At 57.2% G+C, this 27,970-nt stretch overlaps 2 protein-coding genes and 1 long non-coding RNA gene across 9 annotated transcripts; 2 read left to right on the top strand and 1 right to left on the bottom strand.

The window, feature by feature from the left end:
- The first annotated feature begins 2,893 nt into the window (after positions 1-2,893).
- TMEM54 (transmembrane protein 54) lies at positions 2,894-9,507 on the top strand. Of its 2 annotated transcripts, XM_070595647.1 has the most exons (6): positions 2,894-3,085; positions 5,419-5,612; positions 7,750-7,809; positions 7,951-8,139; positions 8,279-8,413; positions 8,832-9,507. In XM_070595647.1, the coding sequence occupies exons 1-6, from the start codon at positions 3,070-3,072 to the stop codon at positions 8,898-8,900; spliced, it is 663 nt and encodes a 220-aa protein (XP_070451748.1). In that variant the 5' UTR covers positions 2,894-3,069; the 3' UTR covers positions 8,901-9,507. The 2 variants fall into 2 exon arrangements, with proteins under 2 accessions (XP_070451748.1, XP_070451755.1); XM_070595654.1 differs by lacking the exon at positions 8,279-8,413.
- Positions 9,067-18,280, bottom strand: HPCA (hippocalcin). 4 transcript variants are annotated; one of them, XM_070595660.1, is made up of 5 exons: positions 17,981-18,280; positions 17,563-17,662; positions 14,507-14,905; positions 10,179-10,284; positions 9,067-10,030 (listed from the first exon to the last, which is right to left on the bottom strand). In XM_070595660.1, the coding sequence occupies exons 3-5, from the start codon at positions 14,882-14,884 to the stop codon at positions 9,933-9,935; spliced, it is 582 nt and encodes a 193-aa protein (XP_070451761.1). In that variant the 5' UTR covers positions 14,885-14,905; positions 17,563-17,662; positions 17,981-18,280; the 3' UTR covers positions 9,067-9,932. The 4 variants fall into 4 exon arrangements, with proteins under 4 accessions (XP_070451761.1, XP_070451779.1, XP_070451769.1 ...); XM_070595678.1 differs by lacking the exon at positions 17,563-17,662 and having other exon boundaries at positions 17,981-18,276; XM_070595668.1 differs by lacking the exon at positions 17,981-18,280 and having other exon boundaries at positions 17,563-17,677.
- On the top strand, positions 17,645-24,249 carry LOC139079636 (uncharacterized). Of its 3 annotated transcripts, XR_011533413.1 has the most exons (5): positions 17,645-17,894; positions 18,329-18,580; positions 20,728-20,863; positions 21,852-21,974; positions 22,060-24,249. It is a non-coding gene; the product is annotated as an uncharacterized lncRNA (long non-coding RNA). The 3 variants fall into 3 exon arrangements; XR_011533412.1 differs by lacking the exon at positions 18,329-18,580 and having other exon boundaries at positions 17,765-17,894; XR_011533415.1 differs by lacking the exon at positions 18,329-18,580 and having other exon boundaries at positions 17,765-17,894; positions 22,073-24,249.
- Positions 24,250-27,970: the final 3,721 nt, after the last annotated feature.

The following is a 27,970-nucleotide window of genomic DNA, read 5'->3' on the forward strand; positions in this document are numbered from 1 at the left end:
CCCCAAGTTTTCAACAGTGAGCTTTTTTTTTTTTAGAAATGTAAAAGATAAAAAAAATTACAAAGAATAACAAACGCCCCCATTCACACCCTCTAGCATTTGTCATTGTAAACACGCTGAAGTCCCCTTTGATCACCTGCTCATCTCAGACCAGCATGACCAGTTGGCTTTTCGTTTTAGGTTCACATACATAGACACCTAGAATAGAATATGGCAGGGTTTGTGTGCGATTGCTTTATTTACATGGAGGGACTGTTCTTATAATTAGAAAAAAAAATTCTTTTAAGGTGAACAGGGGTTTCACAGGGACTGGAAGCCTGAAGCCCCCTCCCCAGCTGAACAGCCCAGCCCAGCCCGGGAAGACCCAGCCTCCAGGTTAAGCGCACTGGGCCGCGCCTGGTTGTTAAACGTTCCAGGAAGAGAGAGAATTACTACTTGTATGTCTCTGGCTAGGTTTCAGCCCACTCTCATATCTCTCAAGTCATTTATGCCTCAGAAATCTGGGAAGCAGGGAAGGAAATCATTATCCCCATTTGACCGATGGGGAAACTGAGGCCCAGGGAATGGCAGTGAGCTGCCAGGGTGTCACAATGAGTTGGTGGGGGACAGGTGACTAGAGCTTTCCAGAACCCCAGGCCAGTGTGCAGAGGGGTGGGGCAGAGGCAAGGGGCACCAGGTGGCTCCAACTAATGGACTTTGGCCCTGTGGCAATAAGGAAGAGAAGTGGCAATAACTTCGGGCAGCTAAGGCTGGGCCACGGCCAGGAAACTGTCTGGGGAGAAAGAGGTGGGAACATTTCTCCTCAGAGGCCCCAGAAAGCATGCCCATGCCATGGGGGCTGTGGCTCCCCCATCCCCCACCACACTCAGAAGTCAGGAGCAGCCTTCGCAGTTAGACAGGCCTGGATTCAGGTCTCACCTCTGCCACTGATTCATGTTGCATGATCTTTGAAAAGCCTTTACCTTTCTCGAGCTCAATCTTCTCATCTGTAAAACGGGGTCATAATCTCTAACTCTCAGTATTGTTCCAAGGATAAAAAGAGAGAATCCTCATCTTTGCATCTGAAAGCAGAGACATTTAAAAGGTCTGGTCCCCAACCTAACTCCAGAAGGTTCCAGATGGGCTCAGTGTCAAGGGAACTGCCTGACACCAGCTGATAGAGAGGCCACATGCACACACACACGTGAGATTTGACAGCGACTTTGCACTGACCACACATGCTCCCCAGAGCAGCCCCTGGGAGGTGGCCTTTGTCATCAGAAAGTGGTTGGTGGAATGGGGGCAGGGTGGTGGTGATGAGGGGCCCTTTCCTTTCTTTCTTTCTTTTTAACAAAAGCAAGACATGAGTGAATGCTTATTGTAAGATTCCCACAGTGCGGCCATGTGTAAAACACAAAGCCAAGGCCTTCCCCTGCTCTCCTCCGGCCCACCGCTCCTGGCTTCCACTGCAGTGCTATCTCGCTCTCGGGAACAGCTTGTCCATAAACATTAAATGCATGCATATCTTTCTACTCTTTGGTATGTAAGATAAAGACCGAGAAATGGAATTGCTGGGTCACAAACACAAGTATCTGATCATTTACAACATGGATATGTACTGCCCAATTGCCCTACTAAAAGACTGTCCCCATGGACAATGCCAGCCTGGGAGGGACTAGCCCAGTGGCTTAATGAGCTGTCCCCATCTTCCCTTCCACCTTACCAGTCTTTCTCTCCACCTCACACCCTCTGTGCATTGTCCTCCTCCTGACAACAGATGACAGGGAAGCATGTCTGCCAAGGGGTTCCACACAGGCCTGCCTGACTGTGGTGGTCTGCAGATGCCCTGGGGGCTTCCCAGGCGCAGTTCCCTGTGGCTCTGCTCCCTTTGGTGTTAATGTGCTCTCCAAACTCCAGAGACCCAGCTGCCTGACTCACAAGGCACACAGCAGGCACTGGAACAGGTGTGCAGAAAGGCATGCATTTGCCGGAGATCTGGTGTCCAGGCATCAAGCCAGCCCCTGCCCTCAAGGTCACTGACCAGTGGGGTGAGGGGCACAGAGTGTGAACAGAGGCTGCCCTGATACCATGTAAGTGCCTCCCGGAGGCCTGCTCCGAGGGTTGAGAGAGCCCAGGCAGGCAGACGCGGCAGGGAGGCCTTGGTGGGAATCTAGGCTCCCTCTGACTCCACTTCTGTCTGGGCACTCTGAGTCCCCTTCTGCGTGCTGAGGGTGAACCAAGGGAGGCCATGGGTCCGTCCTGGCACATTAAAGGACCTCAGTAACTGATAGCCAGGATTAGTCAAGCTCCTACTGTGTGTTCCTGCTAGGTCGGCACTTCATAAAGATACTCTAGAGTTTCCAAAGCATTTTCATATCTCATTCTTGTATCTCATTTTGTCTCACCACCTTAGGGGACAGGAATTATGATCCCTGATTTTCCAATGAGGGAACAGAGACCCCCAAGACAGAGAGGCAAAGGGCCTTGCTCAGCATGGAGGACGGAAGACTCCCAGGCCAGGGCAGGGAGGGAAGGCGATTTGCCTGAAGCCACCATTGCTGCCCCTCCCCCTCCTCTAGAAAGAAGCGGATTCTGTGCCCACCAGGTTACAATAACCACAGCTCACACGCGTATGGCCCCCTTCTCCCTCCCCCGCCCGGATGCTCGCGGCTCCTCCGAGCCTCAGTTTCCATCTGTAAAATGGGCATCACTGGAGTGGAGGCGGGCCACGAGTGTGTGTGTGAGTCGGCACGGCCGGGCGCCGGCCCGGATCCCGGCGGGCGCGGGTGGGTGGGGCCAGTGCCGTGACTCAGCCGGGCGGGCCAGGAAGGGCTGCCCAGCCGGTCAGACCGGCCGGGGATGCAGACGAGCCGCCAGGGCCCTCCCGGGGCTGGGCCGCCCGGGGGGTGACGGGAAGGGAGGCGGGCCGGGCGCCGGGCGCCCCTGGCTCGAGGCGGGAAGTGGGCGCGGCGCGAGCTGTCCCGGGCGCACGGCGGCTGCGGACCAGGATGGGAGCGGGGCCCCCCGGCCGCCCGCAGCCTCTGGAACCCCGCTGAAACCGGCCGCAGAGACCCCCGCGCAGGAGCCAAGATGTGTCTGCGCTTCGGTGAGCCGGGGCGGGGGGCGGCAAACCCGCCCCAAATCCTCCTGCAGGGGCGGAGCACTGTAGTGGGAGCCCGGGGTCCGGGCCGCCTTCTCTGCAGGTCACTTTCCGCTCTCGGCCACAGTTTCCCCAGCCGTGAGATGGAGAGAGGAGGGCCGCTGGTATCTTCTCGATGTGGGGTCACACCTGTGCCCCTCGCCCCCACTTTCCTTTTTTGCGGAGGAGGGACTCCCTCCCCACCACCACCAGGCGGGAGAAGAGACGCTGGAGAGAGCACCCACCCCGCCTAGAAGGGAGAGCAGAGGGAGGGGGATCCAGGGCCCAGGGAGTTCTGAGTCAGAGGTGCCTGCCCTTGGGGTCCTCAATCTTGAAAGGGGCTCCCACTTCCATACCCTCCACTCCTGTAGCCAGGCGGGGAGGGAAGGGCCATTGGCAAACAGGATCCAGACAGAGGAAAGGGACGGATGTGTCCCCTCCCTTCACTCTCTGGCACAGGGATGCTGCTCTTGGTTGTCAGACAGACCTGGAGAGTCCCCACTCTCTAGACAAGAGACCTTGTGAGCCTCGGTTTCCTCATCTGTAAAATGGGGAGGGTAGCACCACCTCCTAGGACTGCCATGAGAATGAAGTTAGCCCCTAAGAGTAAAGAGCTTACCACTCTGGCAGCCACATTGCTAAGTGCCCCAAGAATGGCAATTTAGAAACCAGGGAGCCAGGGACGGCCCTGAGACTGTCCAGTGTCCAGGCACAGCTCCACGCTGGCACTGTGCCTCCAATTTGGCCAAGTCTTGGTCCTGGGATGATGTTGTTCATGAGCCCAGCCCTGAGCCAGGTGGTGTCTGGGCTGCCAGGTAGGTGGGTGGATGGGGTGAGGTGGGTCAGGCCCCCGGGACGAAGCTGCCATGCCCCTACCTGTTTGGCTGGCTTCATGGTGCCATTCCAGTTCCACGGTGCCTGTCCAGCTCATGGTCTGCCCTCTGCTTCTCCTAGACCTGGTCCAGCTCCAGAGGGTCCTGCAGGTTCCAGGGGTCTCAGAGACCAGCTAGACCAACCCCTCCCATTTTACAAATGGGGAATCTGGGGCCCAGAAAGGAGAGGGACTGGTGCAAGGTCACGCAGAGGGCCTGTAACTGAGCGGCCCCTCCCTCCCTGCCCCCTGGGGACTGCCCCTCGGCACAGATCCCCCAAGAATATTCAAGCTAGTGATTTCTTTCTTTCGGTTTTTTTTTTAGCTGCAGAGCTCCCGTATATGAAATACGATCCACCCCTCTCTGCCACAGCTGGGGAGACTGAGGTCTCGGAAGGGACTCACAGGTCCCACCAGGAGAAGCTAAACAAAGAACGAGGCTGTTTAGTTCTGGGGGCCCAGCCACTCTTCCCGTCTCTCAGAGCTGGCTAGAGCAAAGGGGCTGGTGGAGCCAGGGGGCCAGCCCGGTGTGTGTCCTTGAGGGCAGAGCCAGAACCCATGGGGAGATCCACAGAGCATATCTGGAAGAGCATGAGCTGCCCAAGGAGCAGGGCTCCCTGTTCCTGGGGGTGTGCAGATGGGGGCTGGGCAGCCACTTGGCCACTCAGAATTTGCTTATGGGTCCCCCAGCCTCCCCTGCTTGCCCCGTCCCTGCCCAGTGCCCCTGCACCAAGAGCTTGCTTTTCCCAGCACCCCCAGGGTGTGCCCCACTTCTCCATCCATCTCTTCCTGGGACCTCCTCCCCCATTGGGAGACAGGGGTTATTCTTCCCATTTTACAGATGGGGAAATGGAGACTCAGAGGCTGGAGTTTCTTGCCCTGAGCCAGTTCAGCAACTGTGAGTTGAGCATCTACTGTGTGCCGGGCCCTGGCCACCAAACTGAATCCTGAGCAGGACCCGTTCTCTGCCCAGTGAACTAGGGCTCCCTGGGGCCCGGAGGGTGACTGTCAAGCTCACCGTGGCACCTCAGGGCCTGGCACGCAGCAGGCACTCAGTGACCATTTGTGTAACAGACACATGAATATCAGTGAATGGGGAGCTTAGTGGAAGGATCGTGGAGCTAGAGACCCGAGTTCAAATCCTGGCCCTGCCACTCATGACCTTGCGCACTAACAAGGACTACCACCTTTATTAAGTACCACCTGTGCGCTTTTCCAACCCTGGTATTCCAAAGACTCTCAGGAAGGCACTGTGAACCCCTTTTCCAGATAAGGAAACTGAGGCTCAGAGAAGACAAGTTCCTGGCCTCAAGTCACCAAGAAGTACACTGAGAGCCCAGTGTCCATCACTCCTGCCAGGGCCTCGGTTGTCTCCTCTGCCCAGCAGGATGACCCCCACCCAGGACCCTGACATGGCTGTCCCCCACAGGTGTCATGAGCGTAGATGACTTCCGGAAGGTGCTGATGAAGACGGGGCTGGTGCTGGTGGTGCTGGGCCACGTGAGCTTCATTGCAGCGGCTCTCCTCCACGGCACCGTGCTGCGCTACGTGGCTGCCTCCCGCGACGCTGTGGCTCTGCAGTACTGTGTGGTGAACATCCTCTCTGTCACGTCCGCCATCGTGGTATGGCCCGACTCGGGGGGGTGGCTGGCGCGAGGCGGGTGGAGGGGGCCTGAAAGATCTTTGATGAGTCCCCACCCAGAGCCTGGGGTGGGCAAGCAGAGAGCTGTGAGCCCTAACCCCCGCTACTCCACTTACCAACTCCCCAATCGCTCAACCTCTCTTTGCCTCAGCTTGCTCATCTGTAAAGTGGGGATGGTAACATCCGGTCCACCTCACAGGGTCCCGGTGAGTATTGAATGAGACCATCATATAAAGTGCTTAGCACAGTGCCTGGTACGTGGTTAGTGCTCACTCCTGAGAACTCGGATTATTGTTACAACAGGGAAATACTCAAGGCAGTGTTGGACAGAAGGAAGGAGCATCAGCTCAGTTGGGAGGGTCCAGGAGGGTTCACAGAGGTGGAGGCCCCTGAGCTGGGTGCTGATGGATGAGTAGGAGTTCAGAGATAGGCTGAAATTACCCTCACCCAGGTATGAGGCCTGCTGGGGCCAGCAGGTAGGAAAGGCAGCTAGGATCGCATTCCAAGTACAGAGGATGGCAGATGCAAAGGTGTGGAGGTAGGAATGGCTACGGTTTGTTCTGGAGACACTGAAAAAAACAATTTGGCAGGAGCTTAACCTTAGGCCTGGTCTATAGTAAGTGCTCGATAAATGGTAGCCATGGTGTGACCAGATGTCAGTCCCTGGTTGATGAATACATGAATGAAGGGGCCTGGTATTCTCAAGTTCATAAAGCCCTTTCCCACCTGGCCGCAGCCTTTGGGGAATACCCACACATCAGTGTCTGAGTCCCGTCCTTGTGACCTCCCGCTGAGGGACTTATTTCTCTCTCTAAGCCTGTTCCCTCCCCTGCAAAATGAAACTCGGGCAGCCTGCTGGCCCCAGGCCCCAGCAGGTAGGAGAGCCTCCGTCAGTGGGACAAGACGGGGCCGTGCAGATGTGTGCAGTGTCCCTGGGGGTTACTATTATTGCTGTTTGTTCCTCTCACCAGCCTTGTGAGGAAGACGGGGGAGGCAATGAGCTCAGGGTTAGGAGGTCCACCAGGGATGGGCTCTGGGCTGGACCACTTCAGCTTGGCTGTCATTTCCTCGGTTATCCTTGCTGCTCCCAGCAACGTGGGGCCATTATTAACCCCACTTTACAAATGGGGAAACCGAGACTCCGGGATTCACCCAACCTCCTGCTGATACAAAGAAACCACGCTGGATTTGAAACTCCTTGTGTCTGCCACCAAAGCCAGTGTCCTTTCCGTGAGCTCATCCTGCAGAATGGGGCTTCGCCCAGAGAGGTTGAGGCACTTACTTGTGGCTGCTCAGTGAATTAAAGACATTCTTGGGCCCCACCGCCGTCATCTCACCTGCCTCCCGTGGGTCCAGCCCGTGCCCAGTACAGTGAGGGAACTCAAGGAGGAAGCCTGGCTGAATGGAGCCCCAAAGATCCAGAGGGCCACTGGTGGGCTACACAGTGGGCCCGCCTCTTGGGACTGTGGGTAGTTAGGGAGGTCTGCAGAAGGAGGAACCAGCAGACAAAGCAGAGCAGGAAGGGTGTTCCTGAGAGGGCACTGTGTGGGTAGCATCTTGAGCAGGTATGTGTGGGTATCCATATCCAGGGCAATGAGGGAAGAGACTGGCCAGGGTGGGGTAGAGAAGCTGATGGGGCGGGCCAGGTCACTGGAACTTGGGATCGCTTAAAATACTCCTAGGGCTTTTGCATTCTACTCCAGAAAGTGTCCTGATTTGTTTTAAAGTAATTTTGTTTTTAGCTCCTTGCCAGTTACTTAGTTTCTTCCAAAATCCTTTCCAGTCCAAGGAGACATGTCATATATATCCTGTGACATGCTCCTGCGACCCTGGGACACACAGGTCCCTGTTTGAGATACACAGCTGTAGGCAGTGGGGAATCATGGAAGGTTGTAGGCAGGGAGCGATGGTGTTTTAAAACATCAGTTCAGGGCTGGACCATGAGGAGGCAGTACCGCTGTGCAGATGGAGGTAATGAGGCCAAAGCTAAGCAGAGGTGAGGGCGGGGGTTCGGAGGGCTAGAGTTGGCATTGGTGGAATCTTTATCGAGAGTGGCCTTGACCCCCTGCCCATTCCCCTCCAGCAGGGGGTCAGGGCTGACTTGAATCTCCCCCACAGGTCATCACCTCGGGCATTGTAGCCATCGTGTTGTCACGCTACCTCCCCAGCACCCCCCTGGTATGTGGCACCTCATGGGATGGGGCGGTAGGGGTAGGGGCAGTGGCCACTCCCGAGGGCTTGGGCTGCTTGGAGAGGTTGAGGCTAACCCCTGCCAAGCCTGACATCCACTGACCAGTGGCCCCCCCCCCCCCCATCCAGCGCTGGACAGTGTTTAGCTCGAGCGTGGCCTGTGCTCTTCTCTCTCTGACCTGTGCTCTCGGCCTCTTGGCCTCGATCGCCATGACCTTTGCCACCCAGGGCCGGGCACTGCTGGCCGCCTGCACTTTTGGGAGCCCCGAAGTTCTGGCACTGGCACCCGACTGTCCCTATGACCCCACACGCATTTATGTGAGTGCTTAGGCCTGGGATGGCAGGGGTGGGGAAAGGGGGGACCCCAAGGTGCTCATCAGGGGTGGGAAGGGTTCTTGGAGTCCCGCCCTCTATCCCGAACCCCAAGCAGCCATCTCTGTCCCCTGTGCCCCCACAGAGCTCCAGCCTGTGCCTCTGGGGCATCTCGCTAGTGTTCTGCGTGGCGGAGAGCGTGTTTGCTGTGCGCTGTGCCCAGCTTGCCCACCAGCTGCTGAAATTGAGGCCCTGGTGGGGGGAAAGCAGCCACCACATGGTAAGGCCTGCTATCCCCTCCACAGCCCTGACCCCCCGATTTCCTGGGAGCCCCTGCTGGGGAGCCCAGGCAGGTCTGTCTCCACCCCTCTGGACGGGGCCCCCACCTTGAGAACTGGGGCAATAGTTTTCTCACCGGGACCAGAGGGAAAGGCCCACAGGGTCACAGAGGTCAGAAATCCCAGCTAAGTCACACAGCTGACATCTGGCTCTCCCATGGCCCCATGAGTCTTGAGGGAGGGGGAGGGGTATCTGGGCTGGAATTAGGGGCACTCCAAGGGTACCGCTTGACCCTTGCTTCAGGGGAAGGAGTGATGCCCCTTTGCCCAGCCGTCCCCTCCTCCCATTCCCTGGGTGTCCTGGAGGAGGAGACCCAGACCCAGCAGGCCTGGCAGCCTCCTATGTTTCCCCTAATGCAGGAGAGCCCAGGGCCCATGGAGGGCCAAGACCTGCTGAGCTGCACCGCCTCTGAGCCGCTGACCATCTGACAGCTGCTGCCGCCCCTGGGCCCCTGGGCCCCATAGCCACTGGAGTCCTGCAACCAAGTCTGCACCGTGACCTGGCCAGGATTCCTGGAGCCCGCCCAAGAGGACTCAGTGGCCCCTCAGGGACCCTGGTAGGGCTTTCAACCTCCTCCGCCAGCCACCCAGCCCATTGCACTGAAATGAGACTTTATTCTGAAGTTATTAAAAAGAACAGAGATGCTCCAGGTGGATGCATGCAGCAGGGGAGGGGGCTCGGCCAGGGGGCCTGTGCTTCTTTCCCACACAGGACGCTGTGGGTGGGGCTCCAGATGTGTCTGCCCATGTGTCTGTGGGCCTGTGTGCGTGTCTGAGAGAGGCAAAATACACAGAGGGCTCCGTGGTCTGTGTTCATCCAGTGCTGAAGGGTGGGTGGGTATTCGTGGGACTCACAGCTGGGGGGCTGGAATCCGAGGTTTTCCTTTTGCATCATGGCCTCCAGGCCAAGGAGAGCAGGCACAGGAAGGGTGGAGGCCCTCCTGCAGGGAAGGATGGCTCAAGGAAGCTTTTTCCTCAAGCCCCCCACGCCTCTGGAATCCTTCTCTCCCCTCCAAATAAAAAGACAGGCTCCTCACCTGGGCGTGATTCCCCCTTCCAGCCAGGCTGCGGTCTACAAGGTTGGGGGAGCTTGCTCCCTGGTTGGGGGAGGGAAGTCTGGCCTCGTGGCTGTGTGTGTGTCGGGGGGAGGTTGGAGGGAGGCATGGGTGAAGTCCTATCTAGGTAAGGGAGGGCTGACTCTGAGGCGCACACCAAGCCAGAGCCTGTGTCTCTCTATCATTGCCGAAGGGTGATATTGCCTCTTGGATTGGGAGGTGCTAACTGCTTGCTTGCTTGGACCTTGCGGGGGCTGCAGGGTTCCCTTCTCCATAGGCCCCCCAGAGTGCAGACCCTGAGGGGGGCAGTCTGACCCCCAGCCTGGATAGACACAAGGGAGAGGAAGCTGAGAGCCGAGAGAGGGCCCGTGAAGGCAGGGAGGCGGGGGAAGCTGGCTCCTCTCGTTCAGAACTGGGAGGCGCTGCTGGGGTCGCACTGCAGCAGACGCACGATGGACGGGTCGCTTTTGGCCCCGCGGATGAACTCCTCCAGGGACAGCTTGCCTGCGGGGCGAGGGGAGCAGTGATGGAGGAGAAGGCGGCGGCTAGGGGAGGCAGAGCGGAGCCGCGGGAGAGGAAGGGGAGTGGCGCCCGCCCCGCCCCGCCCCGCCCCGCCCCGCCCCTGCCCCTGCCCCTGCCCCTGCCCCCTCACCGTCGTTGTTTGTGTCCATTTGGCGGAAGATTTTCTCAGTCCGCTTTTCCGGGGTCGACTCGTCCTCCGGCATCTTCATCACGGACGAAACCATCTTGTAAATGGCCTGGGGGGGCGGGGGAAGGCAGGGAGTGAGCCGCCTGCCTGAGCCCCTCACCCCCAACATTCCAACCCCCCCAGGTGTGCTGATGATCGCGCCCCCGCCACGGTGAGGTGGAGAGGGGACCATGAAGCCGTGGAGAACTGGGGGATTCAGGAAGGAGTGTCTGGGAAGGCTTCCCAGAAGAGGGGGCTATTGCAGCGGGCCCCGACCAAGTTCCCTTGGAGCGCTAGGTGGGAAAGGAATCGCTGGCAGAGGGATCTGCATGACCAAAGGCACCGCAGCGGGAAGCTCTGAGTGGGCGCTGAGAATTTTGGGGTGGCTGAGTACAGGGGGTCAGGAGAGATGATGGAGGACATCGGGGCCCAGGCGGTGAACGGGGGTCCTAGAAGGCCGGGTTTAGGACCTGGTGCCAAGCTAAGTACTGCGTTAGCGCGGCTGGTCAGAAACTTGGGGCTCCGGGCGGCCCGCGCTCGGTGGCAGACGGAGGGCGTTGGGCTGCGACGCCGCTGTGGCCGGCAGGGGGCGGGGGGCCGCGCTGAGGGCTGGAGGGATGGAGGCAGCTTGGGCCGGAGGGGGCGGGGGGTGTCATGCAAATAAACGCAAATAAGCATCTGCCGGGGGCGGGACCTGCTGCCCGGCCCAGGGCGCAGCCGCCACGTGCAGGAGCTCCCGAGGCGACGCGAAGGAGGAGTTTTGCGCAAAATGTACACAGGGCACATAGGGCTTGGCCTGTGGCAAAGGTTGGGTCCCGGCACCCCGGAGCTCAGGGACCGGACCGGTCGCCTCAATCTTCCAGCTCTTTGCTATTGACACCTCCTCCAATAAACTTCCCTTGCCTCAGATCTGGCTTCAGCCTCTGCCCTGGTCTCTTCCCGCCGCATTTCCTTGGGTCTGTCCTCCATGCTGCCTCTTTTCAAACACAGATCTCCCCCATCACGTCCTCAGCCCAGTGGTCCGCCCCCTCATTCCCATCACACACACAGGCCTCCCTCCAGCCCCGCCGTGCACCCAGCTCCTTCTGGATGCTGCCCCACCCTCCTTCTGCTGCCTCCCACTCCTCCTTGGGGCTCAGCTGACATGGCGCTTTCTTAGGGAGGCCTTCTCTGATCCAGGCTGGGTCAGGGCTCAGGCCCAGAGCCTCCTGGGCTTTTCCTTTGGGGACACCTCTTCGGAAGTAATTATGCCTTTGGAGGGTTGCTCCTGGTCCCCAGCAGACAGACAAGGACCATGGACATCTAGCTAGTGCCCATATTCCCAGAATGCACAGTGCCTGGCATCTGGCAGCGACTCCCCTGTTTAAAAGCTCTTGGCGCCTCCCGCTGTCCTCTGTACCAAGTCCAAACCATTCAGCCCTTGGCATTCAAGGCACTTCACGCTCTGGTCCCTGCTAACCTCTCCACCATCAGGCCTCCCCTGCTACAATTCTCCTGCTCCTTTCAGATCTCCCAGCGTTTACAGCCTCTGCCTGGAACAATAAGACCAGCTACCATTTATCAGGCACCTACTCCGTGCCAGGGACTTTACATGCATTATTTTTAAACCTCACAACAACCCTGAAAAACGGGTATAGCGATAAGAAATCGAGACTCGGAAAGGGAATTGATAGCAGACACTGGATTAGAACCTGCTCTCTCTTAGCTGCTGGATAGATGCTTGTGGGGTGGTGATGAGCAGCAGGGGCTTTGAAGTAAGGTGGACCTCGAGTGGCATCCTGATTCCTCTAATGACTTGCTTTGTAGCCTTGGGCAAGTACTTAACCCCTGTGAGCCTCAGTTTCCTCATCTGTAACATGGGGGTAATTATATTTCCCTTATTAGGATTGTTGAGAAGATTAAATGAGATGATATATGTAGGATAGTTGGAACAGTGGCTGGCTAGAGTAAGTGGTTAGTAAATAGCACTCATATTATAATCTTTACTCATCCACCACATCCTCATGTCTTCCTTGCCCTTCAGTCCCCTGGACTCCCAGGTGTTACATTTACATCCCTGTCACCGAGCTGGTCAGTGTGGCCTGCACACTTGTCTCTCCCACTGGAGAGGGAGCCTGGAGATGCAGTCCCTCCCCCTCCTGTGTGCCCACCACCTGACCACAGGGCTGGGAATCGAGAAGAACTGAGTGAGTGACTTAGAGAGTACAGCTCCCCTTGTGACAACCCTTCTCCTGGGCCTCCTAATTAATTGTCTGGAATTGCTGCTCACTCATTGTTTCATGGAGCTGACTTGTAATTAATCAGTCACTGGGGTTTGCAGAGCTCTGTCTGTGCCAGCCGTCGGAGGCCACCAGGCTGCCGTACAGGAAACCAGGGCCTAAAGAGCAGAGGCCAGCCAGGAAAGGGTGCCCCAGGAATAGGGCTGGCTTGACAGATGCCCTGGCTTGGCGCCTCCATCAGGGCTAAGATTTGCCAGTATACACCAGTGCAATCACATTAAGTGATAAAACATGAAGATCTCTTTGGATTGGTCCATATCCAGCTTCTGCCCAATCCTTGAATGATCCTCCACCACTCTGGCTACCCCGACTCTTCCACCAGGACCCCTAGAACTCCTGCTATACATCAACTAGAGTGAACGCCAGGCCTTCGGAGTCATTGGCAAACATTAAGGCTTCCCCCTAGTAACAGGCATAGGGAGGGCACCGCATCCCAAGGCTGCCCATTTTACACCGGCTGGAGAGAGCAGACCTGGACCCTTAGCAAGAGAGAAGCCAACGTCAGGAGTCCAGTAGGGGCTGGATGAGCTGGAAGGGGGAGCAGTCAGCAGAACTGAGGGAACAGAAGGGAAAGGATTCAGAGAGACTGAAGGAAAGGGAGCAGGAGCTTGAGCAAAGCTGGGTGGCGGGATTACTCAGGGCACATTCCAGGGATGTTGAAAAGGCCATTCTGGCTGGAGGAGAGAATGTGCGTGGAGAAACTCATAACTGACAATCGCTAACATTTCTGAGTACCCGTTATATGCCAGGTCTTCTGCTAGCGTCCCCATCCCGCTTTATACCTACAACAGCCTTGTAAAGTAGGGGATTAACACCCTCACCCTACAGGCAAAGAAACAGGCGCAGGAAAAAGTGAACACAGAACTGGATAGGTACAATAGAACCAGAGCCCCGAGGGTCTTCAGTGCTGGGCTGAGGAGATGGGCACTCTGGAAGGTTTTTTGGATAAAGCTAACATGTGTCACACTTAAATTTGTACCATGAAAGGGCATTCATATTAGGTCCTCAAATCTCCCCGTGAGGTCAGCATCACTATCCCTGTTTTACAGGTGAGCAATCTAAGAGTTGAGGCCACCTCCAGAAGTGGAAGCCAGGCCCCTTTCAAGAGGCAGCTCTGAGTGATGGCCAGCTTGAGCTTGACTCCACTTAAATGCTGTGTGACCTTGGGCAGGTCATGTCACCTCTCTGAACCTCATGGGGTTGTTGTAAGGATGCACTGAGTTCATGGGTATGAGCACCTTACTTAGTACTAGGCTCTTAGCGGGCCCTTAATCCATTAGCTGGGAAGTGGCTGGGTATCTAGATGCAATGTGGATGATGGAGCCAGGTGGCTCACTCACAGGCTGTGTGGCCTTGAGCAGATGTCTTTACCTCTCTGAGCATCCATTTTCTTCTGAGTAAATGAGGATCAGTAAAACATAACTGGCTTATACTCTGCAGAAATGTCATCTTAAAAGACAAAGAAAGGCTGAGGAGCTGTTACAGATAAAGGGGACTACAGAGGCAAGACAACTAAATGCAATGTGTGATCCTAGACCAGGGGAAAAAATGCTATAAAGAACATTATTGAGACAGTTGGCAAAATTGGACTATGGTCTGTAACTTAGATAATAGCATTGTTTCTGTGTTAAATGTCCTGACCTTAATAATCATATTACGGGTTATGTAAGAGAAGGTCTCTGTTCTTAGGAAATATATCCTGATGTATTCAGGGTAAAGGGTCATGTTCAGAACGGCAACAAAACATCGCATAGGCGCACGCACACACACACACATGATGATACAGCAAAGGTGGTAAAATGTTACTTGGTGAATCTGAACAAAGGGTAAATGAGAGTTTTCTCAACTTCTCTTAAATTGGAAATTATTTCCTAATAAAGAGTTTTTTTAAATGGGTTGTAAGAAGAGCACCTGCCACTATCGACCCACCAGGGCTGTGGAGAGGATAAAAAGGAAGGTGGGTGCAAGCTGCCAGGCCCTGCACCTGGCATTCTCAGGGGCCCAGGGGCCCACCTGCACGATCTCGAGCATCTCCTCGCGGCTGATGTAGCCATTGCCATCCAGGTCATACATGCTGAAGGCCCACATGAGCTTCTGCTCCAGACGGCCCCGCGAGGTCACGCTCAGCGCGATGATGAACTCCCGGAAGTCGATGGTGCCATCGCTGTTGGTGTCGAAGGTGCGGAAGACGTGCTCAGCAAACTTGGAGGCGTCACCGTAGGGGAAGAAGTTGGCGTAGATCTTCTTGAACTCGTCCACGTTGAGGATGCCCGTGGGGCAGTCCTTGAGGAAGCCCTTGTACCACTCCTGCAGCTCCAGCTCCGAGAACTCCGTGTTCTCCCGCAGGTCCTGCAGCATCTCCGGCCGCAGCTTGCTGTTCTGCTTGCCCATGGCCACCGAGCCAAGTCCCACCTGGGTCCCCAAGGGGATCAAGGGGCAGAGAGGAGTGGTCAGACCCTCCTGGCCCATTGACAGCACTCCAGGAGGGCCCCCATCCAAGCCACCCCAGCCTCTCTCTCTTTTTTTGTTTTTTTTTTTGAGGAAGAGTAGCCCTGAGCTAACTACTGCCAATCCTTCTCTTTTTGCTAAGGAAGACTGGCCCTGAGCTAACATCCGAGCCCATCTTCCTCTACTTTATATGTGGGACGCCTACCATAGCATGGCGTGCCAAGCGGTGCCATGTCTGCACCCAGGATCCAAACCAGTGAACCCCGGGCCACCGAGAAGCAGAATGTGCGCACCTAACTGCTGCGCCACAGGGCCGGCCCCCAGCCTCTCTTTTGACCCAATGAGAGGAGCTGGCCCAAGGTCACACAGCCTGAACCCAGGCATCCTGCTTCTGTGACACGCCCCACACCATTTCCCCAGACCTGACAGTTCCTCGGGAACAGACCTGGCGACAGAGGAAGGGAAAGGGGCTCACATTTACTGAGGCCCTTCTCAGTGCCAGTCACTGAGTCTGCACAGGTGTACACCATTTCACTCTCACAAACTGAAGCCTGGGCATCAGCCCCATCTTACAGATGAGAAGGCAGGTTCAAGGAAGTGAGGTGACCTGCTTCAGGTCACACAGCCATGGACTGACAGGGCTGACCCCCGAGTGGACCAGGAAGATGCAGAAAGGCCTTCTGTTCCTCTTCCCTCCCACACACTGCCCCCGCGTTGCCTCACACCTGCCTGCTCACCACAAAATACACCTGCAGCCCAGACACTGACCTGGGCTCTGTCTCCCACACACGTGTGCCTGACAAGGGGCAGCATAAGATAGGTGTTAGCCTGGGCTAGTGATGGGCCTGAGAGCCAGACCACCTGGGTTTGAATCCAGCGCTGCCTCTTACCAGCTATGTGACCTTGGGCAAGTTCCTCAAAATCGCTCTGCCTCATCCGTAGAGTGGGGGTAATAGTACCTACCTCATTATTGTTGTGGGGATTAAATTCGTTAATACATGGGAAGCACTTAGAAAGATGCCTGCCATCTAAGCGCTACATAAGTGTTAAATAAATAAAAATGATTTCCATGTAGCCAGATGCCACAAGACTTATGCACAACAATACACAAATGAATACATGCTGACAGATATTATGCTACACGTCTCACCAAATCCACACACTGGGTCCCATGCCACTCACCAGCCATATCCACCCATGGGTCACCATGTTTCCACACACAAAAACATTCCCTCTGCTCCACAACTCACATGTACTGACACACAGCACCACACACGCACAACTCATAGCCTGTGCATCAAGACACACCAGCCCACGACCCCACCTGTCTCAGACATGCCATCACAAGCCAACTCCCATGCTGACACCTCTCACATGGCCAGCGGCACGTGGGACCCTCAGGCACGCTTGCCATCTTTCTTTCTTTTCCCAGGGGTGCTGCCAGGTCCCAGGGGAGGAAGCTGCAGTCCTTCTCAGACCTACTAGAGGACCCTTTTCCAGGGAGACCCCTAGCTAGCCAACCTCCCTCCAACACTTACCTTTCATCTAGTTAACAAAGGTCCCCTCAGTGCAGGGGGTTGGAGTGTGGAGGGCTGAGGGGAAGGCAGTGGAGGGGAGACAGCCAGGCAGTTCCGGCCAGGGATGTAGGCTGTGTGTCGGTGACTTGCCCCCCAGCTTAGGGCTGTGAGACAGGACGAGGGAGCTCCTTGTGAGTGCATGTGCCGAAGCTCTGTGCACATGTGAGTGAGTGTGTGAATGCATGCGCTCAAGTATGCACGTGTGTCCCTGCTCTCTGCATTGCATTTGTCTCCCCGTGTGTTTCAATCCATATATGTGCATGTGCACATATGTGCATGTGACTAGGTGTGCACCCGTCACAGTGTGAGGAGGATGTGACTGTATGGCCATTTGGGGGACCTGTGTGTGTCCTCAGCAGTGTGTCACATGCATATTTCTGTAAGTTGGTGATCCTCCCTTCTAAATCAGCCTCTTCTGCCCCAGGCTGAGGACCCACTGAACAAGTGTGTGGGAGGGGACTGAGGAAATGCGTGAGGCTAGGGCGACAGAGTGTGTCCCTTAGTGCCCTCCTCAAGGTCTAAGGAATTGGGTCATCAGGGCGGGGGCACAGAGATGCGCTGGGCAGGAGACATCTCCCAGTGCCCCCTCCTCCCCGCCACCCTCAGAGTTGCCCCTCCCAGATGGAAGACTTGGAAACGAGGGTGGTAGAAGATTCTGTTGTCTCCGCAAAGACCCCCAGTCCTCAAAATGGGAAGGACCCACACCTCGAACTGAGAAACCCGCCCCTGGGACCCTCTCCAAACCTCTCTGAGCCCCCGCCTCAATCCTTTCAGCACTCGGAGAGCGCCGGGCGCGTGGCCCCTCCTGGAGGGGGCGCTCCGAGGCGGCCGAAACGCGACTCCTCCGGGCCGGCCACTCGGCGGTCAGGACCCTGGAGAGCTCCGCGCGTTTCCCGGGGGAGCCCCCGCTCCCTGCGCCCGCCGAGGGAGGATTCCCGGGAGGCGCGGGAGCGGCGGGGTTGGGAAGCCCTGGACGTGGCCCCCTCCCGCGGGGATGCCCCCTCCCCGCAGCCCCCGGCCCCGGCCGGAGCGGCCCCCACTCACCCAGCGACGTGGAGACACCGACTGCGCAGGGAAGGCGGCGCTGCTGCGGCGCGCGGCGGCAGAGGCGGCCGGAGGGGCGGGCGGGGGGCGGGGGGAACGACTGCGAGGGAAACGCCCCGCAGCGTTCGCCCGGAGCCCCTCCCCTGGGGGGGTCCCCTTTCCTCCCTTTCCCCTCCAGCCCCGGGCGAGGAGGGAGCGATGGGCTAGGCTCCGCCCCCAGCCCTGCCCAGGAGAGGGAAGGGGACGCCCGCACTTCCCCGGCCCCCTCACAAGAGAGCACCCAAGCGGGGAAGGAGGACTGAGGTCCTCATCTCCTCAGCATCTCGACTCAGGTAGCCTGAATGGGGTAGGGTGGGGTCAGTGCCCAGAGACCTTTTTCCTAAGCGGCGCTCCCCCCGCCTTCCTCCCCCATCCCTACCTGGGCGCGGGAGCGGCACTTCGCTCCGAGGGCGGAATCGGATCCTGAGCGGTTAGGTAGGCAGGCACCCTCTCTGCCCCCGCGCCTCAACTCCGGAACTAACTGAGCTGGGGGTTCTTCGGAGAGGGGGCAGCGCCCACTCCTCCAGTTTGTGAGGTCTTCCGGGGCCAGACACGCCCCCTACCCCACCTCCGCCTTAGAGAGCCCCGCCCCCATCTCCTGCCGCCGCTTCGATCTTGTCCCCAGGACCCCTCTCAGAATGAATCCCACCTCCCAACCTTGATCTAAACTGCTCCTCCCACTCCCCCCAACCGCCAATCAAGGAAACCCTCTCCTCCCCCTTCCCAGCCTCTGCCAGTGCAGGAGTGTGACATGCGAGGGCTGGGGAGTCCTCCGGAAGGTAGACCCCCTGCCTGCAGACAGGACAGCCCCTCTCCAGAGTCGCTGACCCCATCAGAGCTCCTCCTGCCAGTATGGGGCCTGCATCCTCCTTCCCCCAGCCTCAGCAACAACCCCCACACCCCTACGTTGTCCCCGCTTCACAGATAAGGAAACGGAGGCTCAGCGGGGTTAAACCATTCTTCCGACATCTCACTGCTAGTAAGCGGAAGGCTTGGACTTGAATCCATGTGCCCTCATCCATTCATTGCACAAATATTTATCAAGCACTAGTTCTGTGCCCAGCACTACTCTAGGCAGTGGGGTTACAGGAGCGGACAGTAAACAATGGACACAATACGCAAGTCAGTTCTCTAGTGTATTAGATAAGTGTTGGGAGAAGCTGAGATCGCCGTGCGGAGGTTGGGATGGTGGCATGCTGAGGACTATGCCAAGGACTTCAGGTTTTGTTCCAGTTGAGATGGGAAGCTCTTGGGGTTTTGAGCAGAGTGAGAGGGTCTGACTTCCAGGTCAAGCTTACTCAGGGATTCTATCAAGAACAGACTTTGAGGGTGGGGCCAGCCTGGGAGCAGAGGGCCATCTCAGGGTGAGAGAGGACCAGGGTGGCAGAGATGGGTCTGGTTTCTGGACCTACTTGGAAGGTGAGCTGACAGCATTTGTCTTCTGACTGGACAGCTCCTCCCGGTTCGGTGGTGCCAGCTGGGACTCTCCTGGCTCCGCAGGGCTCCAAAGCTCCACCTCCAGGTTCCCAGACCAAGCCTCTCAGGTGGTCAAAGTCTAGCCTGAGTCCCTCCTGCTTGAGGGCAAGTGAGGAGTCTCAACTGGAGAAGCTGGGGAGCCAAGCTGCTGGGTGTGTGTGTGTGTGTGCGCGCAGCTGGGCCCTCCAGAACACCAGTTCCTCTGTGTGCCTTGGCTCTGGTGTTGGGACCCCTGTGGAGGCATGAGAGACGCTAGACATGTGTGGGTGGTTCCCAGCTGCCTCCTGTGTGAGGACCTGGGGGTGGGGAGAGCCTGCTGCTCAGCCCCCACCCAAGGCCCCTTGAGTGACAAGCTCCCTCCCTTCTCCACACTAGGCCTGGAGGGCCCGCTGTGCTTGGGGCAGGAGAGGGGCCTGCCCTGCAGTCGTGACCTCCGCCCCTCTTCACCGCCTCCTCCTTCCTCTCGCCTGCCTGAAGCCTGAATCTTCCCAGCCTGCTCTGGGTCCTCCTCTCCATCCTTGAGGGGTCTCAGTTCACCCTCACGGGGGGCTGCTCAAACTCTTACTGCTTCCTCCCACTCCCCTGCCCCAGCTTCTCCTCCTCCAGGCTGACTCCTTGGCTCAGCCCCTCAGGAGCCTACTTCTCCCCAACCCACTGTTTTTCTTGTCTGTGAGGGAGGCTTGGATGCCCTGCCCTCAGGACTCCAGTCTGCATCCTGTCTCCCCAGTAGCTGAGGCTTCTGAAGGCAGAACCAGCCATGGTGTTCTCCTCACCCTGAGCACCCCACCTCCCTTTGACTTTCCCTGCCCCTAGAATGAGTAGGTTGGGTCTGGGGGCAGAGTTTGGGCCCTGGTGACTCTGCTGGTTACTTCCCTTCAGCCACCTCTACCCTCCCCGGAGCCTAAGAAGAACTTGGAGGTGCCCCTGAGCCAAAGAGAAGGCCCTTTAAACATCAAGGCCCCTAGCCCAAGACCTAGTGCCCTGAGATATAGCCCAGGAAAGGGGCGCAGCAGGCCTGGGTCCCTCGCTTCAGGATGACCTGGAACACTTCTCTTCCCCTTTCTGAGCAGGGAGGTTAGACAGGTGACCTTGGTGTCTTGACATTCCTCATCGAAACCCCTGACCACACAACTGACAAGACAAGTCCTCATTCACTGCCTCCCTGGCCCCTCAGGCCTGAGATTCTGGACGTGAGCATGCATAGATGAGGCCCCATGACCCTGGAACCCTGCCGATTTGTCTTCCATGAAGGCCTTTTGTGGGGCTATCAGAGGTCTCGAGGCTGGACTGAGGCATCTAGAAGGGAGGGAGAGGGGCGGCTTAGGGCAGATGTAGAGGGAGGGTACTGAGAGAACCAAGCAGTGGGCGGGTCCAAGGGAGATGGAAGAGAGAGCAAGTCCCAGAGGAGCGAATGACCTCTGCATCCGAGGAGTGAGGTGAGGGGTACAGAAACCAGAGGTGGCTACCCTCCAGCACTCCAAGAGGGACAGACCAGCTCCTGGATGCCAGAGAGAGAGGCAAGTGGGGGATGAGTGGAGAGGGGACCACATGTCTTTCGAGCGCCTACTGTATGCTGAGTGCTTTGCATATGTCACCTCCTTTGATCCGCACCAATCCTGAGGAGTCAATAATGTTACTGCCATTTTACAGACGTGGAGACTGAGGCTTCAGAGAAGTGAAGTCACCTGCCCAGGGTAATATAGCAAGAAAGTGACAGTGCCAGAATTTGAACCCAGTTCCGTGTGACTCGGGAGCCCAGGCCCTTCCCTGGGAGCCCCTCAGGGAGGTAAGTGGAGGGGGGCCCCCCTCCAGCCCCCTCAGAGGCCCAGCCCCCACTCTCCCCTCTTTGGTCCCAAATGGTTTGGAAAATCCTGATGGGAGCAGATGGTGGGGACAGATGGAGGGAAAAGCATCTCGGGGCTGAATTACACAAACAAACATTGATAAAGTGATTAAAACCTCAAGCCACCCCTTTCCACAGGGCCCTGCCCACCCCAGCATGAAGCACTGGATGCTGAGGTGGGGGCCTGGGGGTCTCTGCACACCCTGCATCTTAGCCCAACCAATCCAAGCTTCCGCCAGCCCCCCTTACTGCCAGGGACCACCCCCGGACCAGAGCCCAGGGTGGCAGAGCTGCCAAGAGCACAGCCCGGGAGGGGGAGCTGGGTAGGCCTGGCTGTTCCCAAAGGAGCTGGGCCATGAGGAACAGAACGGGGGCGGAGGTGAGGGTGTTGGGAAAGTCCTGGGAGCTGGGACTGCAGACCCGAAGTCAAGGTGGGAGGGGGGTTTGGTGGAGCGGGGTCCCTCGAACGAAGCTCAGTTTACAGATGGGGCTCAGAGAGCTGCCCTGCCCGCCCAAGTCACACAGTAGCCTTGCAGGTCCCACCGAGCAGGCTGAACCCTGACCCACCCCCCAACCCCCAGGGGAGGGGGCAAGGCCCTGGAAGCTTCAGTTGGTTCCTTCATTTGTAAAATGGAAAGGATAATAATAGATCCCCTCCAAGGGTGGCTGTGAGGATGAAGTGAGAGAAAGCCTGTAAAGTGCAGGCACTGGGCCTGCACATAGTCAGCGCCCAATTAATGTGGGCTCCAGCCAGCTAATAGGGGATACCTGGTGTTGGGGCATTGGGAAGGTTGGGGCTGGCTGCAGACGGTCCCTCTACAGAGCGGAAGTTTGGGCTTGAAATCCTGCTCGCGGAGCCCCCAAGGCTGGTGGGCTCTGCAGCAGAGGGATGGCTGCAGTGGCCCCAAGAAGAGCATCAACTCTCTCCTAGGTAAAGGTATATGATCTCTCTGCCAAGCCCAGAATCCAGGACCCCAAGGGAGAGAGAAAGGGGCCGCATCTTTGCCCGTCCCTCAGTGTGAGCTTACAGCCTTCACACGGCAATGGACCCAGGGTAAGATCCAGGGGTGACCCCTTTCCAGCTTTGGGGAAGTTGGCACAAACAACCCCTCTGACCCTCTGGCTCCTTCTCAATAAAGCCCACGTTTCCAGCTGCTTCCTGGACTGTCTCCCAGAAGCCCACGACACCTGGGACTCAAGCTGGCCAATTTCCACTCATCACCTTCCACCCCAGCCTGCCCTGTGTCTGGGTTCCCCTCCATCCACCAAACAAGCCTGAAGCCCCACCCCATCCGGGACCTCTCCCTCCTCCACACCCTCACACCTGCTTCCTACCCAAGTCAGCCTTCTGCCAGAGGATGTCTCTCAGGCCTGGCTCCTCCTCTCCCCCCACATCCCCTGCCCCACTCCCTCCTCAGACAGCCCTGTGTTATTGCTCCAGACCTCTTACAGCTCTCCCCTCCTTCCCTTTCTCTAAATCTAATCTCCCTCCTCCCTGCTTAATAACCTTCCATGGCTCCCCACTGCCTACCACAGGAAGTGGACATTCAAGGCTCGCACGCCACGCCCCAACCCTCAGCCCCCGACTTCACCTCTTACCGTCCACCTTCCTTCAATAACTCCCACGAGTCCAGCACCTCTCCTAGGTGGCCGGGTTCTCCCCTGTACCGAGAGAGGGGATCTGGCATCCAGGCTGGGGAAAAAGGGCTCCCTGACCCCCATATCCTTGCATATGGGTTTCCCCCTAGGTGGGGGCGGGGTGCAGTGACGCAGGCAGCGCGGGTCACGTGTCAGCCAACCCTTGGCTGCACAATAATCCTCTTCCCTCCGCTGGTGAAAGTTAGCTGGAAGGGACAGTGACTTGCCTGAGGCCACCCAGTCAGGCCCAGCCTGTTGCCCCCTCCTCAAATCAGAAGTGACCCTTTCTGTGACAGCTTTTCTGACAGATAAGCATTCGGATTTTTCTTACACATTTCCATCGCTGAGGAGCTCGCTCCTGCCCCTCCTGCTGTCTCTGACCTGTCAAAAATTGTTCCTAGGTTTGTAGAAAATGGAGTGGTCCCTCTTAGAGGGCAGGAGGCCGAGTGTTCATTGTAACTTTATATGCAGTTCTGTCTGGATGAATTACAACCTGCATGCAGGACAGTTGAGACTTGAGTCAAAATTGAGAGAGTCAAGATTTTAAAAAGAAAGTTCTTCCTAAATTGGGATCTGCCTTCCTGAGGCCCAGCCCTGCCCTGGGAGGTTTTCTGCAGGCTGAAGGCGGCACCCAGCGCCCGAAGCCCCAGGGTGACTCTCCTCCCAGCCTGCTCCTCCCAACCCAGAAAAGCGGTTGGAATCCCCAGCCACCTTGTGATGTGGCACTGTAGGCTGAGGGATTGCACATATGGTGCAGGGCTGGGCCCGGGGGAGACGAGGGCAGCAGACCTGGCCCCACCACCAGCCAGCTGTGTCCTTCTGGAGCCTCAGTTCCTCTTCTGGGAAAGGCTTCCATCCTGAGGAGCCCACAGGACACTGTGGAGGGTAGTGCACATGAGGAGGCTGCTCGGTGACACTGCAGGGCTCAGGGGCATACACGCATACAGTCTTGAGGGCAGGTGCTTCTGGGAGAGGACAGGTAACACCCCAGCTCAAGGCTTCTGCTGGCACCTGCGATTGTGCCCATTTTCCAGAAGAGGAAACTGAGGCCCAAAGAGCTCAAGTTCCCTGCCTGAGACCGTGCACAGGGTTAGAGCTAGATCCAAGATGGGGCCCACCTCTATTTCCTGAGCTCTTTCCAGTGGACCAGGATGCCCTGGAGAAGTGAGGGCTTCCCAGAGAGCTCAGAGGGACCTGGAGTCCCAGACCCAACCCCTGGAGGCTGCAGTTGCCAGATCCCAGTGGCCTCATGCTCCTGATCTGTCTCCCTTGCTGGGAAGACTGGGTCAGCTCCCATTTCTGGCACTTTAGGCTCTCCCTGAGGCTGGGGACTGCCTCTTCGTTCCCATAGTAACAGTGAACAGAGGGGCCTCCGCATCAGTGCAGGGATAACGCCCGGGTACCCGTGAGGAATCCCTGCCACGGGCAGCCTTAGGTACATGCAAGCATGCATGCTCGTGTGCACCATTGCACATGCATACACACCCAATGCATGTGTATTTGCACACTCACGCCCCTTTGTGAACACACACGCACACCCTTGCACACCCAGGCACATGCACAATGTCCCCAATAACCACCTGACGTGGCCCACTCCCACAGCCACCCTGGCTACTCAGGAACAGGGATGGTGGGGAAATGAGGGATTTCTGCTTTGTAATAAAACTCACTGCTACGTTTATAGATTCTTACCACGTGCCCAGGATTGCGTCGTCCTTTTCACGTTAACATCTCCTGTACTCTCCACAACACTATTCTAAGATAGGTGCCCAGTGAGGAAACAGGCTCAGAGAGGTGGAGTGACTTGCCTGAGGTCACCCAGTAGGCATGGCCAAGCCAAGATTTGAGCCCAAGACTGTTTAGTTCCTTCCCTCCCTGCCAGTCCCTTGGTGCCAGACCCATGAGGACTCACCCTGAGACCCACAAACACAGATGGGGAGGCCTGGCAGCAGGGGGGCAGCAGAGCTGAGGCCTCCCAACCAGAACGCCAGGGATCCCGGACTTGGGGCTCAGGGTCAACAGATGCCTCTCCGGCCCCCAGCCACTCTTGAGACCGAGGCATGAAGGGGGCTCCAGAGGATGACAGGGTCTTCCCTTGCATTTATCTCTTCCTAGTCAGCAGAAAAGGAACTTTGAACAGCAAGAACAAGAGCCCTTGGGAATCTCCTGCGGGTAAAGCCCCCGGGGGTCCCTTGTGAGCTCCCCGCCCTTCCAGCGAAGGCAGGAATCCAGCTACGGGGTTCTGGCCCCCCGACCTCTCAGGCAGATCTTGGGGAAACAGCAGGTCCTGAGCCCAGAGGCTAGGCCAGCTGGGCCACCCTGGGCAGGGGGTTGGGGGTATGTCTTCCAGGAGGCGGCTTTCAGCAAGAGGATGACCTGATGGTGAAAACCTGCTGCTGAGAAGGTAGTGAGCTCCCTGTCACTGGCAGCACCCCAGGTCAGTAGGCACTGGACGCTCCCTGGGTAGGAAATTCAAGATAAACAGTGGACTGAGTCCTGCATCATTATCATCATCATTGTTGTCGTCATAGCTACCACCAACCTTTGTGTCGGGCACTTTAAGATACGATACACCTGCCACCACTGCTAATAAAAATAGCAGCTTCTATGTATTCAGGCCTTATGTGGTGGGTCTTCACTGATGCCTCACAGAACCCTGAGAGGCAGGCGCTATTGTTAGGCACATTTACAGATGAGGAAACTGAGGCTCAGAGAGGTTCAGTGACTTGTGCACAGTTCAGTGGCAGCAAGATTCAGGCTCTGCCTGGCTGCTCAGTCTGTGGTCTGTCCACCTGGAGCTGGCGTCCTGGGACGGGGACAGAGGGAGCAAATCAGGAGGCAGGGCGGCCTGGCCCAGCTAGAGCTCCGGCCGGGAACTGTTCCTGTTCTGGGCACCACTGGCCTCACTGTGGCCGAGTCAGGCGCCCTCTGCTGGCCATTCCTGGCTCTGCACAGCCCTGTTCCTTCAGGCCGAGGGAGGCCCTCGGGTACCAGGGATGCAGGGATGCAGGGACGCGGGCAGGGCAGGCCCCTGAGCCTGGGACCCTCACTTCAGATGCTGCTACCTGAGGTCACCCAGCCCATCAGTGGCTGAGCTGAAGGTTGAGCCCAAGGGCTGTCTGATCCCCAGGTTCTTGTCCTTTCACCCTTCCCTGGTGGGGAAGAGGTTTCACTCCAGCTGCCACACTTCCTGCCACACCCCCCCCTCCACATCTTGTCCCCCTAAAATAGGGCCTCTGGTCCCACTGCTCTTGAGGGAGCTTGGCGACTGTGGTCTGTAGCTGGGAATCTGTCTCCAAACGCAAAGCTGGGGTCCAGGGTTTGAGGGAATTTGAGGCGAGAATCTGCCACCGACTGGCTGTGTGATGCTGGGCAAGATTCCCAGCCTCTCTGAGCGCTGTCAGATGGGAGTCGGCTCCTTTGTAGACTCTGAAGAACTGAAGAATTTTGAGAGGTCTCCTTTCCCCAACTAGGAGGCGTTCACTCAGCCCCTCCTCCTCCCGCTCCTCCCCCTACTTCTCGCTCCTCCTCCCGCTCCTCCCCCTACTTCTCGCTCCTCCCCCTACTTCTCGCTCTTCCTCCCGCTCCTCCCTTTCTTTCTCCTTCCTCCTCTTTGCCACCCTCACCATCACTTCCACCACTCTGTGCTGTGGATATTATTATCTCCCCTTTCAAGAGGAGGCATTTGAGGCTCAGGGAGGTGGAGTCACCGGCCCAGGGACACCCAGCCAGATGTTTCTGGCTTAGAATCCAGACTCTGGAGAGCGGACCCCTGCCCTGTTCCCTCTTCCTCTCCTCTCTCCTCACTTGCTTCATCTCATCCATCAGCTCCTCCTACAAAAGTGTCCTGAATCCTCCATCAACGTCTCTCCCTGGTCCTTGCCACCACCCAGGCCAAGACCCATCATTCTGGCCTCGACTGCAGCAGCCTCCTTGCCTCCTCACAGGTCACCTGGCCCTGGTTCCTGCAGTCTGGTCTATGTACTGGAGCAGGCAAAGTGGGCTTTTAAAATGTAAATCCTATCACACCACGTCTCTCTTTAAAGCTTCCACTGCAAGTGGAATTAGCCTAAACTCTCTTCCGCAGCCCCATGCCCTGGGCTGTCATCCCAGCCACCTTCATTTCTTCCTTCTTGCTCACGAAGACCAGTCTCACTGGCTTCTTTGAGTTTCCTGAACGTGCCAAGCTTACTCCTGCCCCAGGGCCTTTGCACTGGCGGTTCCTGTGGCTGGAACACCCTTCCTGTGGGGTGTGTTATGCCTGGCTCTTCTTCCTTCTTCAGGTCTTCTTTCAGACGTCACCCTCCTCAGACCACACTACCTAAGATTACCCCACTCAGCCATTCTCTACCACTTTACTCCTTTTTTTCATAACCCCGTGAGTCTCTGAAGATATTTAACTTAGTCATTAGCTCACTTGTTTGTTGCCTGTCTGCCACTGGAATGTGCGCTCCCTGGGGGCGAGGACCTTGTCATCCTGTTCAAGGCTGTGTCCCTAGGACCGAACCTAGCGCCTGACACTGAGGAGGTGCTCAGTAAGTCTTTGTGGACTCAATGAAGCCCTCCTTTGCCCTGACTTCTCTTGCAAGCTTGGAACAGTCTTTCATTTATTTTATTTTATTTTTATTTATCTACCTTTTTTTGAGGAAGATTAGCCCTGAGCTAACATCTGCCAATCCTCCTCTTTTTGCTGAGGAAGACTGGCCCTGAGCTAACATCCGTGCCCGTCTTCCTCCACTTTATATGTGGGACGCCTACCACAGCATGGTGTGCCAAGCAGTGCCATGTCCACACCTGGGATCTGAACCAGCGAACCCTGGGCCACCCAAGCGGAACGTGGGAACTTAACTGCTGTGCCACCGGGCTGGCCCCCAGAACAGTCTTTCAAATCAGTCTTAGTTTTCCTCTCCCACTGTCACAGCTCAGAGCTGGCAGCGACCCCTCCCGCCTCCCTGCCACCCTGCTCGGCTGCCCCAACTTCCCCTCCACATAGACACCGTGCTCTACCAGGCCTCAGGGCCGACAGTTCCTTTTTCCCTCTGCCCCTTTCCCCTCATTTGACTGATTCCCACCTGACTGTCAGTACTTCAGTTCAGGTGTCACCTCCTCCCAGGAGCCCTCCCTGCTTTCCTTTCAACTTAATGCTCCCTTCCGGCCCCTGTAGATCCTTGGTGCCTCCTGGTCCAGAACACAGCCCCCTCTCTGTATTTTAAGTGTCTCTCCTTCTCTACTGTGGGAGCGTCTCAAGGGCTGAGACCAGTGTGGTTCACCCTACGTCCTCAGCACTCAGCCGCAGGCTGGCCTGGTGCAGACACTCAGGAAACAGTGAGCTGGGCTGGCCTCATCACTCCTGGGATGAGGATTTGGGGGATTGGACAGGCCAGACCAGCGTCTCCCAGCTGTAGGACCCAT

The sequence above is a fragment of the Equus przewalskii genome, chromosome 2, assembly GCF_037783145.1.
Source record: "Equus przewalskii isolate Varuska chromosome 2, EquPr2, whole genome shotgun sequence".
Lineage (NCBI taxonomy): Eukaryota > Metazoa > Chordata > Mammalia > Perissodactyla > Equidae > Equus > Equus przewalskii.

Excerpts from the sequence above, each read along its gene's own strand:
- TMEM54 (XM_070595647.1), top strand. Across the intron at positions 5,613-7,749 it reads CTGTCACGTCCGCCATCGTG|GTCATCACCTCGGGCATTGT; the intron begins GTATGGCCCGAC and ends TCTCCCCCACAG. Across the intron at positions 7,810-7,950 it reads ACCTCCCCAGCACCCCCCTG|CGCTGGACAGTGTTTAGCTC; the intron begins GTATGTGGCACC and ends CCCCCCATCCAG.
- HPCA (XM_070595660.1), bottom strand. The coding sequence starts at position 14,884 with ATGGGCAAGCAGAACAGCAAGCTGCGGCCGGAGATGCTGCAGGACCTG. Across the intron at positions 10,285-14,506 it reads AGATGCTCGAGATCGTGCAG|GCCATTTACAAGATGGTTTC; the intron begins GTGGGCCCCTGG and ends CCGCCCCCCCAG. Across the intron at positions 10,031-10,178 it reads AATGGACACAAACAACGACG|GCAAGCTGTCCCTGGAGGAG; the intron begins GTGAGGGGGCAG and ends CTCGCCCCGCAG.